Source organism: Poeciliopsis prolifica, unplaced genomic scaffold (assembly GCF_027474105.1).
Source record: "Poeciliopsis prolifica strain line A6 unplaced genomic scaffold, Auburn_PproV2 SCAFFOLD123, whole genome shotgun sequence".
Classification (NCBI taxonomy): Eukaryota; Metazoa; Chordata; class Actinopteri; order Cyprinodontiformes; family Poeciliidae; genus Poeciliopsis; species Poeciliopsis prolifica.
This window is the reverse complement of record NW_026562498.1, coordinates 428,454-445,666: the sequence shown is the minus strand read 5'-3', so window position 1 is coordinate 445,666 and position 17,213 is coordinate 428,454. Positions and strand designations below refer to the sequence as shown.

At 48.8% G+C, this 17,213-nt stretch overlaps 2 protein-coding genes across 2 annotated transcripts; both read right to left on the bottom strand.

Annotated features, from left to right (window-relative positions):
* Positions 1 to 76: 76 nt before the first annotated feature.
* On the bottom strand, positions 77 to 9,391 carry LOC129355019 (ATP-dependent RNA helicase DQX1-like). Its single transcript, XM_055024570.1, is given in 13 exon segments — positions 77 to 616; positions 2,016 to 2,242; positions 2,310 to 2,500; positions 2,569 to 2,694; positions 3,458 to 3,649; positions 3,713 to 3,871; positions 3,939 to 4,038; positions 4,116 to 4,391; positions 4,809 to 5,205; positions 5,433 to 5,626; positions 6,613 to 6,933; positions 9,105 to 9,208; positions 9,211 to 9,391. Coding segments are annotated over 13 exon segments (2,529 nt in total). The 5' UTR covers positions 9,251 to 9,391; the 3' UTR covers positions 77 to 414.
* A 546-nt stretch (positions 9,392 to 9,937) lies between these two features.
* Positions 9,938 to 15,252, bottom strand: LOC129354986 (threonine synthase-like 2). The gene is given in 11 exon segments (XM_055024553.1): positions 9,938 to 10,520; positions 10,894 to 11,014; positions 11,017 to 11,047; positions 11,123 to 11,276; positions 11,605 to 11,752; positions 11,993 to 12,023; positions 12,025 to 12,311; positions 12,390 to 12,542; positions 12,624 to 12,818; positions 13,180 to 13,421; positions 14,889 to 15,252. Coding segments are annotated over 11 exon segments (1,815 nt in total). The 5' UTR covers positions 15,077 to 15,252; the 3' UTR covers positions 9,938 to 10,255.
* Positions 15,253 to 17,213: the final 1,961 nt, after the last annotated feature.

Here is a 17,213-nt window from a genome sequence, read left to right as displayed (position 1 = left end):
CATTTTTATGAATATTAGAGGATGAATTTACCTCCTCATGCTGTGCGTGGAAATCTTTAATCAGGCATAAAAAAAGTTTTTCACATTTCAAAAATGATCATTTTATTTATATTGCAAATAAAAACAACAGAGACAGAAACGTCGTGTTGGGAAAGAGGCTGGGTTTGAAAACGTAATAATCTGAGTAAACCTCGTCTGCATAGAGAGGAAACAGAACCGCAGTGAACCCATTCAGGTTCTGGATGAACTGAAAAACCCAACAGAAACACCGACACCACTCATTAAATTAAAACAGCAAATAGAAGATAATTAGTGTCAAAGTCCTTCAGCTGCATACGAGTCAAAGTCCTGGATTAGTTTCTAATCCAGCAGAAGTTCAGATTGAACTTGATTGCAGAACCAGAACCAGCCGTCTCATTGGACCAGGCACAGCTCTGTGCCGGACTGACTGTGAGTCTCGGCCGTTTTGTCTTTCTGAGTTCTGTCTCCTGAGTCCGGCTGGCCTGCAGGGGGCGCCACGCTCTGCCGCAGCTCCATCAGCAGCTCCATCAGCAGCTCCTTCCCGTCGCTCGCCGGCAGGTTTCCCAGGAAGTACTGAGGCGCCAACTCCACCAGCCTGACGGGGACAAAACAGTAAACTCCGTTTATTCTCCGTGTTTCTGAAACATTCAGGGTTGTGTTGATGTTCTCAGATTTTTATGGTAAAATATCACAAGGTCAGGATTTTTGATTCAACTCCTTTAAAATGAAGTTTCAATAATTTCTTAGGACAAAATTTTTCCCTTTCTGAGGAAAAATAAAGAGATTAGGTAACAGACAAACATTAACCATTACTGCTAATAATCACACTAGCAAGCTAATAAAGTAGCAAGCTAATGACCACACTAGCATGCTAATGAACAAACTAGCATGCTAATGAATAAACTAGCAAGCTAATGAACAAACTAGTAAGCTAACGATCACACTAGCATGCTAATGATCACACTAGCATGCTAATGATCACACTAGCATGCTAATGATCACACTAGCAAGCTAATGAACAAAGTAGCAAGCTAACGATCACACTAGCATGCTAATGATCACACTAGCATGCTAATAATCACACTAGCATGCTAATGATCACACTAGCAAGCTAATGAACAAAGTAGCAAGCTAACGATCACACTAGCATGCTAATGATCACACTAGCATGCTAATGATCACACTAGCATGCTAATGATCACACTAGCAAGCTAATGAACAAAGTAGCAAGCTAACGATCACACTAGCATGCTAATGATCACACTAGCAAGCTAATGAACAAAGTAGCAAGCTAACGATCACACTAGCATGCTAATAAAACAAACTAGCATGCTAATGAACAAACTAGCATGCTAATGTTGATATTTGTAGATAACCATGTTAATATTTTGGCTCGTTTGTCCTGCAGGTTGGGATGTGAACATGTTTCAGTTTTAACTTCAGGTTCTCGATGGAGTTTCATTGCGTCTGATGCTAGCTGATGCTAACTGATGTTAGCAGGATAATTTGATGATTAAAGCTTCGGATGAAAATTAAGATACAAAACGTGATCGGCGATCAATAAATCTGGTACAGATAAAAAATAAATGAGAATTTGTCTCATTTTGGAAAAAGTAAAATAATAAGAATATTAAATCACATGTTGGCCAAACAGCTGGAGTTGATTTGACCACATGATGGGAGGCAGAAACAGACGGGTCCATTTATAGGAGAGTCTTGGTTCTGTAAATCGGCCTCTTGGTTTCTATAGTTAGTTTTGGAAACATGTTTCTCAGCCACCTGATGGCGCTGCTGGTGATTAATTACTTACTGCAGAACAAGGACTCAACCATTGATTAAAAAACACAGTCAGAGCCGTGAGGAAGCCAAAACTAAACATATAGAAACATTTCATCAAAATAATAATTGATAAATCACCAGATTATTTGACAGAATAATCTCTACAATAATCTGCAGCTGCGTCTCCGTCGTGTTTCTGTGAGACTCAGACTCACATCTGGGGATGAACCTCGGAGGCGATGCGGATGCAGTTGTCCCGGGAGACAGTGAACTCGTGGTAGAGGACCCAGCTGGGTGGACTGGGAGGACTGGGAGGTGAACTGGGAGGACTGGGAGGTGGACTGGGCTGCCGGCAGCGGTAGGAGGAGAACGGGTGGAGGTGAGCGACGTGGCGATGGGTCAGCAGCAGGTAGTTACCCGACCCGTCCACATCGTGAGCCACCTGAGGAAGAGGAGGAGGTGAGGGCGGTGATGAAGCAGGGGGCGGGGCTTCTGAAGGGTGAACTCACTTTGAGGAAGAAACCTGAGATGAGGGCGCGTTTGATGTTGGTGCAGTTGTCCTGGCCCCCGAAGGCAGGCGGGGAAACGGGAAGCTCTATCCTCTGCATGACCTCCAGAAGCTCCGCCCTGATGACCCCGGCGAGTCGCAGCGCCGCGAGGCTCAGGAAGGTGGCGCTGCACCACGCCTCGTCCTCATTATCTGTGGAGACAACAGAGGGATGTCAGACGGAGACACTGGACGGAGGACCTGCAGGCGGCGGGACGCACGCTCCAGGAAGGCGTTGTAGACGTTGATGAGGGTCAGGTGATCGCCCTCCGGGTGCAGCAGGGGGCGCCAGGCAGACACAGCAGCTTCCTGTCTGCTGGGGTCCGGGGACAGGAAGCAGGAAGGAGCTGGAACAGAAACGGTCCAGTAAGAGACGGACGGACGCTTCAGTCCTCAGCAGTCCAGGTTCACTTCCTCCTCCTGTTTTATTCATTTTATCCAGAGGTGGCAACACTTCTGCTAATGCGCTACTAGCTAAGCTAATTTTTTGTTAGCACACTTAGCATCCTGAAGTTAATTTTTCCCAAATACATTTTAGAATGCTAATTTACTAAATACCTGGTTGGTGCAGAAATTTAACTTTAGCTTCTGGAACGTAGCAGTATTAACAGCATTAGCATTACAAATAAAACATTAGCTTACGCTAAATACCATGTTGGTGTAGTGATTTAGCATTAGCATAACTGATACTTACGATGAACTCTTTAGTGTTAGCGGTACTAGTTGGTTAGTTAGCAGCTCTAGCTTTTAGTTAGCAGTGCTAGCTGTTTAGTTAGCAGTGCTAGCTGTTTAGTTAGCGGTTCTAGCTGTTTAGTTAGCAGTGCTAGCTGTTTAGTTAGCGGTTCTAGATGTTTAGTTAGCAGTGCTAGCTGGTTAGTTAGCAGGTCTAGCTGTTTAGTTAGCGGTTCTAGCTGTTTAGTTAGCAGTGCTAGCTGTTTAGTTAGCGGTTCTAGCTGTTTAGTTAGCAGTGCTAGCTGTTAATTAGCCATGCTAGGTGTCTTGTTCATTCTTCCTTCCTCTTCTGTCGGACAGTGAGACCCATTGGTCTACAGACCGACTCTGCGTCTCTGCAGACCTGCTGATGAAGACCTCCTTCCTGCTCTTCCTCACCTGTCAGCATGGCGGCGATGGTGAGCAGCTCCTCCACGCAGTCGTACTCGCAGGCGGCGATTAGCGCTTTAGCTAGCGGCGGCTCCAGCGGCAGCTCCGACATGATGATGCCGACCTCCGACAGATTCCCGTCGTCGTCCAGAGCCGCCAGGTAGTCCAGGTCCTCCAGCGCCTGCATGAGGGCTTCAGGAGCTGCAGGGACAGGGGCATCAGAACCGGGACCAGACCCCCAGACCCAGACCCAGCAGGCGGTACCTGGCCGGTCCAGGAACTTGCACTGGCCCATGTCTGCGATGTCGAGCCTCTTCAGCAGCAGAACCAGGTGGCTCAGGTTCTCCTCGGTGACTCCGGGCCCGCGGGCCTCCGCCATGCCGGACTCGTACCGGGCCTGGGAGTACAGCCGCAGACACAGCCCTGACACAGGGGGACATACCGTCAGGAAACCCGCCCGGTCCACCAGAACCAGAACCTGTGGACCTACCGGGCAGCTGGCTGTTGACCCGCTGGGTCCTCATGTCCGCCTGGTGCCGGCTGATGCTCCTCAGGACCTGGGAGTTGGCCCGGATCTGAGGGTTGTAAACCTGGAAGCCGCACAGAGAGAAGCGTCCGGCTCAGAACCGACCCGACCCAGATCTCAGGGTTCTCCTCCAGGACTCACCGTCTTTAGCTGCAGACCCGTGTCCACCACGTAGCGGACCCCCTGCAGGGAGAACGACGCCTCTCCCAGCGCGTCGCTGAGGATCACCTTCCTCCTGACGCCGCCATCGCCCTCAGACGGGTCGCCGTCCTTCGGCTCGGCGCCGGGACCGGACTCGTAGACCCGCTGGGCCAGGCCGGCCAGACCGGAGTGGAGCGGGAGGAACCGGAGCGAACCGAGCTGAGGACTCAGAGCCAGAGACTCCTTCTGCAGCAGAACTAGACACTCCTCCACCTCCTGCACCCACACGGAAAACCGGATCAACCCCAATATTTATACATTTATCACCTTCCTACAGATCCTTCCTTCCCTCAACGTTACTGCCCCCGGTGGCCAGCAGCAGGAACAGCAGCGCTTCTCCTAGCTAACGCCACTTCCTGCTTCCTGGACAGGAAGCCAACGGATCAACCCTGCAGGTCCCTTTGGTCGCTGCTCTTTGTGTTCAAACTGCAGCAGAACCGGGTCAGTCGGACCGGTTCCCTTTGTTTAAAGCACAAAACCAACAGAACCGGCGGCTCGCTGACAGCTCTCAGGTTTCACCTTTACTGGGTCACAGCAGCTGATTTACCAGAGCAAACTAATTCACAGACAATGAATGAATTTAATATTCCTATCATTTCTCAGTATTTTTTATATCTTAACTATATTGTCTACCTGGGCGTCGGCCAGGAACACCATCACGTCTCCCTCCTCTCCTCTGCGGTGCAGGTCCAGCACCATGTGGCAGGCGGCAGACACCGGCTCCTTCCCAGAGGAAAGCTCCCGGTACATCACCTCCACCTGCTGGTGCGGGGGCCTTTCGGGGACGTCCAGGGCCAGGTGTGGGACGGCGGGCCCCAGGAAGGCGGCGAGGCGCGGCGCCAGCGTCGGGTGGGCGAGGAGGACGACCCTGAAGCCGTCGGGTCGCTGGCGGCAGACGTCGCACAGCAGGCCCAGCAGGACGTCGGTGGGAACGGTCCGCTCCTGCAGCTCGTCCAGAACCACCAGGTGGTACTGCCGCAGCAACGGGTCCGACATCATTTCCTCCAGCAGCAGCGTGTCGCTGACGAACCTGCAGAGGAGAGACGAGAGAGGGCGAGGATTAACCTGACAGGATTCAAACCAACAACCTAAAGGACCATTGAAGGAGGCATTGTGTGTTACCAAAACTAAAAATAAACTGATTCCTTGACAGACTTGGTATGAATCCGTTCACATTGGAAACATTTTCTCTGATTGGTGCGGATCGTTGTTAAGCTGGATGTTACTCTCTGATCGGCCTCCTTCCGGCCTCCTCACCTGAGCAGGGTGTCAGGTGTGCAGCTGTCGTCATGTGACACGCGGTATCCGACCTCCAGGCCCAGACTCAGGTCCATCTCGTCGGCCACGCGCAGCGCCAGGCTCAGCGCCGCCTCAGGGTGCGGCTGGGAGCAGCAGACCAGGCCGTGGGAAAACTCAAAGGACAGGGAGAACTCCACGCACCACTGGGCCACCTGCAGAGAGGGGCGCCGCTGAGCACAGACAGCAACAGCAAAGCTTCCTGCTCCTGGTCAGACCTGAACAAAAACTTTCTCATCCAGAACCAAACAAACATCAGATCCTGGAGATCAGAGTCAATATTTGAACAGGGATCAAGCAGCGGGCGAGGTCACCATGGCAACAGACAGCAGCTCCTGACCTCAGTGACCTCAGTGACCTCAGAGTGAGGGTAGCCTGAGCAGCCTGGGGTCAAAGGTGAAGCTGCACCAGGAAGCTGAAGGGGAGCAGGACGTCTGAGGCTGGAAGGAGCTTCAGGTTACAGCAGGGAGTGAATTCAAGCTGCCGACCAATGGCCTGCAGGGAGAGGCGCTACCATGGCAACCAGGTGGTCCCAGCAGACAGGTGAAACCTCTGCTGGTCTGAAAGCTACAACATGTTCAGTTTGAAATACAGGGAACTGATTGGCTTCTCTAACCTGCTGGTTCTTTCACTTTGTCAAAAACTGTTTGGTTATAATTATTCATTTTGATATTTCTGAGAGCCGTCCAATCAGGACCCAGTATTTCAACTGAAACCTCCTAATCCAGCAACCAGCAGTGGGAACGCCAGCTAACGGTTAGCTGCAACAACAATAAGCATTAACATTAGCTATGCTAATGCTACATGCTAAAAAGGTATTTATACAAACTAACTCTGTATCAACATACATCAGGGGAAGAGTGCTAAATATCTGTAAAGTCACCAAAAAGCACTAAACTAAAAATGATCTCCACTATTAGCGGATCAGCAGCAGTTTGCCCTCTAGTGGCAGGAACGTGTTATGGCAGAAAAACAAATGTGCGGCCATCCAGTTTATGAAACTATAGATGCTGAATCCATCTCCCTGATGATCCGGGTCCAGATCCTGATTGGTTCATATCACTCATGTATCGTACATGGATCAGTCGCCTACAGAGCTAATGTGGCTAGCTTTCCCTGCTAACCTGCAGCGTTTCCTTACCTGTGTGCTCTTCCCGGCTCCACTGGGTGCGCTCAGCAGCACCATGCTGTGGCTCTCCAGATGCTCCAGGAAGCTCTGGCGCAGCCGCCACACCGGCAGCCGCCGCCGCTCCTCCAGCAGGGCGTAGTAACGCGAGGAGAAGGGCAGGCCGTCGTACGGGTTGACCTCCAGGTCACCCAGGCCTTCCTCCTCACCGTCATCGTCGTCCAGATCCCCGGACAGCAGGGACGAGACGGACAGCGAGTCCAGAGCCGAGGGGGCGGAGCCACGGGGCTGAGACGGAGGCGATGACATCATCGGTTCATGGGGGGAGGAGCCTACCTGTAGAGGAGACGAACCGTAATCATGGCAACAGATTCATCAATACTTTTCTCATCAGGAACCATCCGGGTCAGAACCTCCAGAACCAATCAGAGGTGACGTCTAGTGAGAATGACTCTGAGCTCTGATTGGTCAGAAACCAGGAAGTTAGAGCTGGTGGTTCCAGGGTTAATTTAAAATTAAAGCTGATTTTATTTTAACTTTATAACAGTAAAACATTCCTGGTCCAATCAGCGTCTTTCTGGTCCGATCAGCGTCTTTCTGGTCCAATCAGCATCTTTCTGGTCCGATCAGCGTCTTTCTGGTCCGATCAGCGTCTTTCTGGTCCGATCAGCGTCTTTCTGGTCCAATCAGCATCTTTCTGGTCCGATCAGCATCTTTCTGGTCCAATCAGCATCTTTCTGTGTGGAAATGTTTACGCTGCACTAAAACCAAACGGAAAATATTTTATATTGTTGTTATTAACAGCAGCAGGAAGCTGATCCCCCTGCTCTCCTGTAGGGGCGCCATGGAGCACAACTTTATCTCTGAAGGTTTCCAGTCGGGCCAAAGTTCAGTCTGCAGCTCGCCTCAGAACCAGAACCAGGACCAGGACCAGAACCAGGACCAGAACCAGAACCAGGACCAGAACCAGAACCAGGACCAGGACCAGAACCAGGACCAGGACCAGAACCAGGACCAGGACCAGAACCAGGACCAGAACCAGAACCAGAACCAGGACCAGGACCAGAACCAGAACCAGGACCAGGACCAGAACCAGGACCAGGACCAGAACCAGAACCAGGACCAGGACCAGGACCAGAACCAGAACCAGGACCAGGACCAGGACCAGAACCAGAACCAGAACCAGGACCAGAACCAGGACCAGGACCAGAACCAGGACCAGGACCAGAACCAGAACCAGGACCAGAACCAGGACCAGAACCAGGACCAGGACCAGGACCAGAACCAGAACCAGAACCAGGACCAGAACCAGGACCAGGACCAGAACCAGGACCAGGACCAGAACCAGAACCAGGACCAGAACCAGGACCAGAACCAGGACCAGGACCAGAACCAGGACCAGAACCAGGACCAGGACCAGAACCAGAACCAGGACCAGAACCAGGACCAGAACCAGGACCAGGACCAGAACCAGGACCAGGACCAGAACCAGGACCAGAACCAGAACCAGAACCAGGACCAGGACCAGAACCAGAACCAGGACCAGGACCAGAACCAGGACCAGGACCAGAACCAGAACCAGGACCAGGACCAGGACCAGAACCAGAACCAGAACCAGGACCAGAACCAGGACCAGGACCAGAACCAGGACCAGGACCAGAACCAGAACCAGGACCAGAACCAGGACCAGAACCAGGACCAGGACCAGAACCAGGACCAGAACCAGGACCAGGACCAGAACCAGAACCAGGACCAGAACCAGGACCAGAACCAGGACCAGGACCAGAACCAGAACCAGGACCAGGACCAGAACCAGAACCAGAACCAGAACCAGGACCAGGACCAGGACCAGGACCAGGACCAGGACCAGAACCAGAACCACAACCAGAACCGTCCTGACTCGCTAACAGATCAACATCCAGGCAGCAGAAACACCAACATGTCCTGAATGACATCATCAGCTATTATCAGCTTTGCTGATCCTCCTCTTTTGCTTTTGCTCCTCTTTAAACCTCTGCCTGAGTGAGACTGTTTGGGGTCAGAGTTCAATTATTTAAGGGTTTCAGATGCTAATCAGCTGTAGAAATGATACCTTGTTGCCACAGTTACGCATCATTACTGTCTGAAAGTAAAACAGCAGAAACCAGAGGCTGAAAGGAGGACAGGTCTGGTCATAATGTTTTGCCTGGTTTAGAGAATGTGGATCAGTGTGACGTGGATGCTCCAGGAGGTCAAAGGTCACCTGATCTGAGCGAACAAAGGGCGGAGCCACATCACACCACCAGACCTTCAGCTCCAGGTGACCAATCTCCATAAATGAGAAGCTGAAATGTCCCTGCGGTCTTTGAACGCAACAGCATTTAGAGGCTTTTAGCCATAAACGGTTAATATTCAGCCAGAAGCGGCGAGTCAGCTGACGGGTCCAGTTAACCAGGAAGAACCAGAATCTACCAGAATAACCTACAAACCCAGCAGAAGCACCTGGTCAGCCTGTCCGCCCGCCCTACCTGCCCTGAGTCTCACCGGGGAGGCAGGTGAGGAAACCCGGGAGACGCTCCACCTTCAGCCCGCTGCTGCTGGGTGTCAGTCCGCTCCCCGCATACCGAGCACCAGCTGGAAAAGAACCGCGACAGGAGGCAGAAAGGGCGGGCATCCGCTCCCCGAGCGTCCCTGAGGATCCTGGCCGCTGCCGCTGCTTCACTGACGGCTCCCAGCGACAACAACAGGCGGAGGAAGGAGGAGCCGGCTGCTTCAGCGACCAGCCGCCATCTTGGCTCTGCACTGTCAGAGCCAAGATGCCTTCAGGTGTCCTCGGACACCGCAGTGACGTCACTAAATCATTTCACAATTAATTCAGTAACATAAATAAATGTTTACTCAACAACAAATATTTAACTTTTATTTTGAATAAATTATTATTAAAATGTTCTATTTTTCAGAGAGAATCAAGTCGGTCAGCTTTTCTGTCACAATGATAGTAAAAGTTTGCCTCTGACATTAAAATGTGTTGTTTGTGGATTGTAAAGTAAAAAAGACAAAAACTTTTTTACTTTACTTGTGGAAATGTTTTTCACAGCTGTGAGCTGACAGGGCCGTGCACACAGTTTGGGGTCAGGTGCTCCAGGGAGACAAAGGGAACCGGGTGCAGAACATGGAACCGACAGCTGCCTCAGGAATGTGAGATTTATTTCAAATCAATCGCCATTCGCTCCCTGATGCAGGCGTTTGATAATATTCACCTGGACATAAACATCAGATTAATTTAGGATGTTTAGGTTTGAGCGTCTCCAGTTTGCTCTTCATGCCGAGACGCCATGTTGTTAGAAATGAGACGCAGTGAAACGTGTGGAGTTTATTTCAGGTTAAATTAGATCTCAAACGTTTATTAAACATCCTGACATGTAAGACTGAAAATAATCAAACAGATTTATTATAATTTTACGGAAATGAATACATGTAAAAGTTAAAATAGAACTAAATTATTTCTAATAATTCTATCAAATGAAAGGAATCAAAAGGGCCTTAAAATGATTTGATTTTAAATCAGTTTCTGTTTCTTTACTTAAACATGTAAATTAGTTTTAACTCTGCAACATTCAGGCTGCATTTACTTCCAGATTAGTTTAATTGAGACGCTGGCTGCTGCTGATCAGGTGATTTATGACATCACAGTGAGGTCATCTTCAGGACAGGAAGTCGTCGGGTAACAAACTCCTCCGTTCTTCCTGGTTCTGCTCACAAACTGGATCCAGTCCCTCAGACGCTCCTCCCAGTCCTTGCACCAGTCTGCGCTCCTCTCCAGGTTCTGGTACCGGGTGGGTAACTGGTCCAAAGCCAGTACTGCCTCCGGGGGGTCAAAGGTCAGCCCGGCCTTCTCCACTGCTGCCTGGAACTTCGCTGGAGACGCCGTAGCGACGTAGCATCTGCAGCCGTCAGGAGAAACGAGACCAAACGATTATCTGCAGATTAACTACAGCAGAACCGGACAGAATCGGACAGAACCGGACAGAACCGGGCAGAACCGGGAAGAACCGGACAGAACCGGGAAGAACCGGGAAGAACCGGACAGAACCGGGAAGAACCGGGAACAGTTCTTTAATAGAATAAAATTGAAATAATATATTTAAACAAACTTAAAATAAATGAGAGAAAAACAAATGAAGTTAAATTAAATGTAAGAAATAAAACTGGAAAATAAAGTCAGATAAAATGTTGACCAGTTATTTAAACTATAAAATATTTAATAATATAGAACAAAACAAACAAACTGATTAACTAATACAGCCCCTCCCCGACCTGTTTCTGGTGGTGCTGTGGGTTCGGTTGTAGTGGTGCCAGACGGCCACGGCCGTGTGGGGACACAGCAGGTACCGGTTCTGGTCCCAGCACCGCCTCATGGTCTCCAGGATCCCCGGTCGCTCACGGCGCCGCTCACCAGAACCTCGGCCAGCTGGGAGAACCACAGAGGAGACGGTTACTGCGGCCGGCGGTCCGGTCCGCCTCGCGGTTCTGGAGAGGACGGTACCAGTCTGCGCTGGTTCTCTGGCAGTCTGAGTCGATGGGAACGCTGGAACTCCTCCATCATGGTTTTCACGGCGGCGCCGTCCCGGTCCAGCAGCAGCCAGAAGACCCGCTCCATGTTGTACGGGTCCTGAAGAACAGAACCAGAACCAAGATGGCTTCCGTTACATTTTATTGATAAATGCAGATTAGAACAAAACAAACAGAAAATCTGTTTAAATCTGTTAATTTAACATTTAATTCTCTGAAAGCAAGAAACAACATGAAACCAACATGTTTATTAAAATAAGACAAATTCAACAATAGCAAAAAGATGAAAGTATTTTCACAATAAATGAATAAATGAAATGATTAAAGACGATAAATAATTCATGATGAAATATAATTTATGTTTCAGGTGAAAAGTTTCTTCCTGCTCAGCCTGTGATGGACCCGGTCGGTTCTGGTTCTGGTTCTGGTTCTGGTTCTGGTTCTGGTTCTGTCTACCTGGATGCTATGGCCGGAGCCACAGTCTGGGTGACGCTGGGCGCCATGGAGAAATCGCCGCTGGTTACCGTCCGATGCACGATGTCGTTAGCGTTCACCATGGCAACCAGCTTCAGCGGCAGCCCCATCCTCACGGCGACGAAAGCAGCTGATGGAAAAAGCGACGGCGCCACCAGGGGGCGAGATTTTACTTAAAACAGATTCGGTTAAAACGATAAAGTTCTGAACTCAGATAAAGTGACCCAGTTATTATCAGCTGGTTCAGTCCCAACAATAATCAATAAACAAAACAGGAAATGATCTCAGCTGTGAGAGAAGTTCATCGGACCAGGAGGTTCTGTTGGTTCTGATCCAAACACTCACTAGAGCCGCTCCCTAGTGAACCCACCTGCAATGTTCCCGGCTCCTCCGGTCGGAACCCACCACCTCCAGCTCCGGCAGCGCTGCAGGCTCGGATCCAGGCTCCGCCCCTTGCCCAGGCTCCGCCCCCATGTCAGGCTCCGCCCCCAGCCCAGGCTCCGCCCCCAGCCCAGGCTCCGCCCCCAGGCCGCTCAGCTCCAGGTAGGCGTAGAAGAAGTGCGCCACCTGGATCATGACTCTGGACCAGTTGACAGAGTTGAGGCTCATCAGGCTGTGGGTCCGGACCAGGTTCTGGTCGGCGAACAGGCGGCGGAGCGGCTGGTCGATGTCGTCTGAGCTGCCGTCAGCTGCAGCAGAACCGGGCCGTGTCAGAACCGGGCCGGGTCAGACGGTCCCGGGTCAGAACCGGTCAGAACCGGGCCTACCTGCGAACACGTGGACGTTGTCCTCCAGGCAGGTGGTCATGTGTTTCTCCTGGACCGCCGTGATCCGACCCCGAGGGAAAACCACCAGAACATCCAGACCCGGCAGAGACCGGGCGCTGCGGACGGCCGAGCCGCCGGTGTCTCCTGATGTTCCTAACGGCAGAACCGGGTCAGAGGTCATGATCACAGAACTGGGTCAGAGGTCAGAGGTCATGTCTCAGGGATGTTTCTTACCAACCAGGACGACGGCTCGGCTGCCGTCTTTCCGCAGGAAGTAGTCGAGGAAGTGGACGGTGCAGCTCATGGCCAGATCTTTGAACGCCAAAGTTTCTCCGTGGAAAAGTTCCAGAACCGACAAACCGTCCTTCAGCTGGACGATCCGGACCGAGTCGGGAACCGAGAACCCAGAGAGAGCTTCAGCGACCAGGCCTGGAGGCAGAACATGACTCATTCATCCTGAGAGAACCGGTCCGAACCGGTCCGGTCCGGTCCGGTCTGGTCTGATCCAGACCAGACCAGACCAGACCAGGTCAGTCCGGTCCAGTCCAGTTTCATCTTTAACTTGTTTCTGCTTTTGCTCCTTTGGCCTCAACAATCTTAAGAAAATCTACAAACCACTGAAATTTTTAACTTTGGGGAAAAATCAACCTGAACTTTAAACTTTGTAAAAGATTCCAGATAAAAACAGATTTAAACCACAACAGCCTCCACCATCCCTCTGAAAGTGCTGCTGTGTTGGTGCTGCTGTTGGTGCTGTTGGTGCTGTGTTGGTGCTGTTGGTGCTGCTCACCCTCCAGGTCGTCTCTGGGGATCAACTCCTCTGGGATGAACTGGGCTGCGACCTCCAGAACCAGCTGGCGGTACCGCAGCCCCTTCCAGCTCCGCAGCGTCTCTGGACTCACAGTGGGCAGCGTCTCCGGCATGAACATCCCTCCATCCGGAGCGAATCCGGAGAACAGAACCTCCCTGAAGTCCCGGTTCTGGACCCCGCCCCGGGTGCTGCAGTACCGCATCCTGTAGAACCAGGTTCTGCTACAGGAAGAGAACCGGGCCGATCAGAACCCTAAAAACTCCATGTGCTAATGGACAAACAAACCCAAAAACCAATGAAGTGGAACCACTGAAAATACAGGAGAAATATTAATTTATGTTAAATTTATACATTTTATTTTTAAATGATCTTAAGCAGCAGCAGCTGATCTATTGATCATGGAAGATTATATAATATGTTCAATTATTAATTATTTATATTTAAATTCTCAGCTGATCTGTGACACATTATTGATCCAACAGCTAAAACTATCATGTTTTACTTTTCAGCAGCAGAAATCAATAATCAATAATCAATAACTCCCACATTATTTCTATTATTGTCTTCTGAAAGGAACAAGAACATTATGATCAATAATTAACAATTTATTAGTAACAAAATCATATTTATGTCAGGATCAACAGAAAATTCAGAGGAACAACAACAAACTGCAGCTCAGAACCAACCAGACCGACCCAACAGAACCAACCAGACCGACCCAACAGAACCAACCAGACCGACCCAACAGAACCAACCAGACCGGCCCAACAGAACCAACCAGACCGGCCCAACAGAACCAACCAGACCGACCCAACAGAACCAACCTGACCGACCCAGTAGAACCTTCTGTTCGGCCCAACAGAATCAACCAGACCGGCCCAGTAGAACCTTCTGCTCGGCCCAGTAGAACCAACCTGACCGGCCCAGTAGAACCTTCTGCTCGGCCCAGTAGAACCCGTCTCCAGACGGACCTCAGGTATTTTCTGCTCTGCTGTGATCCAACCCGGCGACTCGCTGAGCAGAACCTTTGAGACCATAAAGTTGGACTTTGATCGGTTCCGACGTTAACGGACCGACTGGGAAACAAAGTTTCTTTTTGTTCTGATCTGGTGGTTCTGTTGGGTCCAGATCCAGTTGAATCATCTGAGTTCTCTGTCTATATCTGACTTTATTAAATGAAATAAAGGTGCTGCTGCTGCTGATAACTGATCCTGCAGATCAGGTCAGGATCGATTATTGGATCCATCTGTGGTTCTGAATGATGAACCTGGACATGAGGAGAAAGGATCCAAGATGCAGGAAGGAAAATGAACCTGATCAGCAGTTAAATCACTTATTACATAATAAACTGTTAATATACACAGATCTATAGATGTAGATCTACTGTAGATCATTTTAATCCGTTTATGATCTTTACATTATTAAATAAACCCTGAACATGGCCGCTGATAAATGTTGCATTAAAATAAATCGGTTTATTGTTTGATTATCTGATCAAATTAGTTTATATTTTCTTCATATTTAGTGAAACAGACATGAATTCCGCTGGTTGATGTTTTGCTCCGGCTGCAGCCAGCAGAACCCAGACTGGGTCAGGTTACCGGACCAGAACCAAATGGACCTGTTGATCTTTTCTCAGTAGAACTCCGAACTTTAACCGGTCCGGTCCGCTTGTTTTGGTTCCTTACCTTAGTCTGTCAGCGGTCCACTCCTTCACATTCACCAGGAGGAGACCTGGCTGAATGTCTCCCGCCGGCTGAATGTCTCCCGCCATCTGACACCCTGAGACCCAACAGGCTGAAGATCCAACAGGCTGAGGTCCTGTCAGCCTGTTTGGAGAGGAATTAATGTTTAAAGTTTGCTGCAAGTGGATCATTCTGCTTATCTGTTGACTGAAACGGAGAACAAACCCCACCAACACGGCGAACCGCTTTCCACGCCGGCATGTAAATGGTGCAGAGCCTTAGTGACCACGTGGTATAGACCCGACTTTCTATTGGCCGAAAAAGCAAGTAACAAGTAAAAGCAGACAGAAAGACTCTGGCCAAATAAAATTCATTTCTAAGCGTTAAATGCTAAAATTGCTTTTTTTTTTTTTTTTTCATCAGACAGTAAAGAAACTCATATCTCAGTGGGGACAGTGTTGTTGTTCTCCTTTTTTGCCAGTGCGTCAAAGTCTGGATTTAGTTTCGTTGTGGCGATTCTCAGAATCGATCTGAGGTGTTGGTCAGTTAACCGGATCTGTGACGGGATTTGTTGATGTTCATGTCGCTGAAAGTCTGCGTGTCGAGCCAAACAATACCAGCATCTTCTGTGCCATCCTCCGGACGTTTGGAAATGTGGCTTCGAAGCATAAAAGTCATTCAGTTTAAGAGATCTGAACTTCTCTTTTGAGACAGAGTCAGACTGGAGATCGATCAGCTCCAATTGCACCTCATGCGGTGCTGTTGCGGGGTCTTGTGACAGGGGACAGGACACAAGAGATCTGCTGTCTCTACCATACATTCTTTCAAAAACTCACCTTAAGGAGAAAGGCTTGCTAGCCTTTGCTAACTTGAATGCCAGCAGAAAACTTGCCTTGGTACTTGACTCTTGAATCGCAGATTGTTGCAGAGTCTGTAAATTAGCTGCCAACCTCTAGCAGCCGTTCTTGTGTTGACAGCTTGTAGCATAGTTAGCATGCTTTGTGGCAAAGTGACGACTGATAATAAAAAACTGCAACTGTTTCTTGGCATATCAGACATACAGCCGTTGATCGGACATCAGTATCATGTCTAGACACATGACGAGACACGTCTAACCAAACGTCTAGTTTGGAAACTATCACTAAACTAACTAAAAACTTTCAAGTGAGTAATCAAACACTTCTTCTTACACAGTAGTATAAAATGACAGTATTAGAATGATGAACAGCTTTCACAACATAAAAATAAAATATTTTTATCTTTATATCTGTCAGGAGATCTGAAACTGAAGTATAAATTATAATCTATAAAGCATAAAATCTCTTAGTTCTTCATTGTCTTTTGCTCATGCAACAACTAATACTAACTTTAGTGACCTCTGATTGGCGTAACTGGGTGTGGTTACCTGAATGAACAACTATCTTCCTATATTTACAGTCATCCTCAGTCAGCAGTTTCTGGTACAATTTGATGTCTGGCCCTGGAAAATGTTTGACTACGGTTACTGGTGTCTCTAGTGCCACGTTTCTGACTGTGGAACTGCCTATTAGTAAAGTTTCTCAAAGAGAGAATTGGAACAGGTTCTTTAAAACTTGTTAAAGCATTGTATGATAACTGTGATCAATAATCAATAATGGTAGGGAAACGTTGCTCTATAAACTGCAAACTCAAACTTGTGCTGTTAATTGTTTTAGCAAAACAAACTGGATTATTTCCATCTGCTCTTTCTCCACATTCACTGATTCAATCTGTATTTCTACTGCAGCTGAAACTATAAAGATGTGTTTATGACTTATATGTGTATTCAGAAGACATAAATCTATCCCACTGTAATATTTTTTAAACTATAAGTCTCATTTTAAAACAAGCACTGAACATCTTTATTGCTATTACAGAAACTATCCATCCATTGTCTCCAAATGTGATGCAGTGAGTCCAGGACCTCCTGCTGTTTACCAGCTGATACCAAAGAAAGAGATGATAGGAACACTGAGCAGACTGACTGTTGGTGAAAAACAAGAGACCAAACCAAATAAAACCATCTTACTGGTTGGTGAAACAGGAGCAGGAAAATCTACTCTGGTTAACGCTCTGTTCAACTTCGCTGTGGGAGTCAAGTTTGACGATGAAGTTTGGTTTCAGTTAGTTGATGAGAACAAGGACAGGAGAGACACAGGAAGTCAGACATCAGATGTGATCGTCTATCAGATCTTTGGGTTTGAGAATCAAACTCTGCCGTTCTCTCTGACCATCATCGATACTCCTGGATATGGAGACACACATGATGCCAATCATAATATCAGATCAATCAGATATTAATGGAGTTAT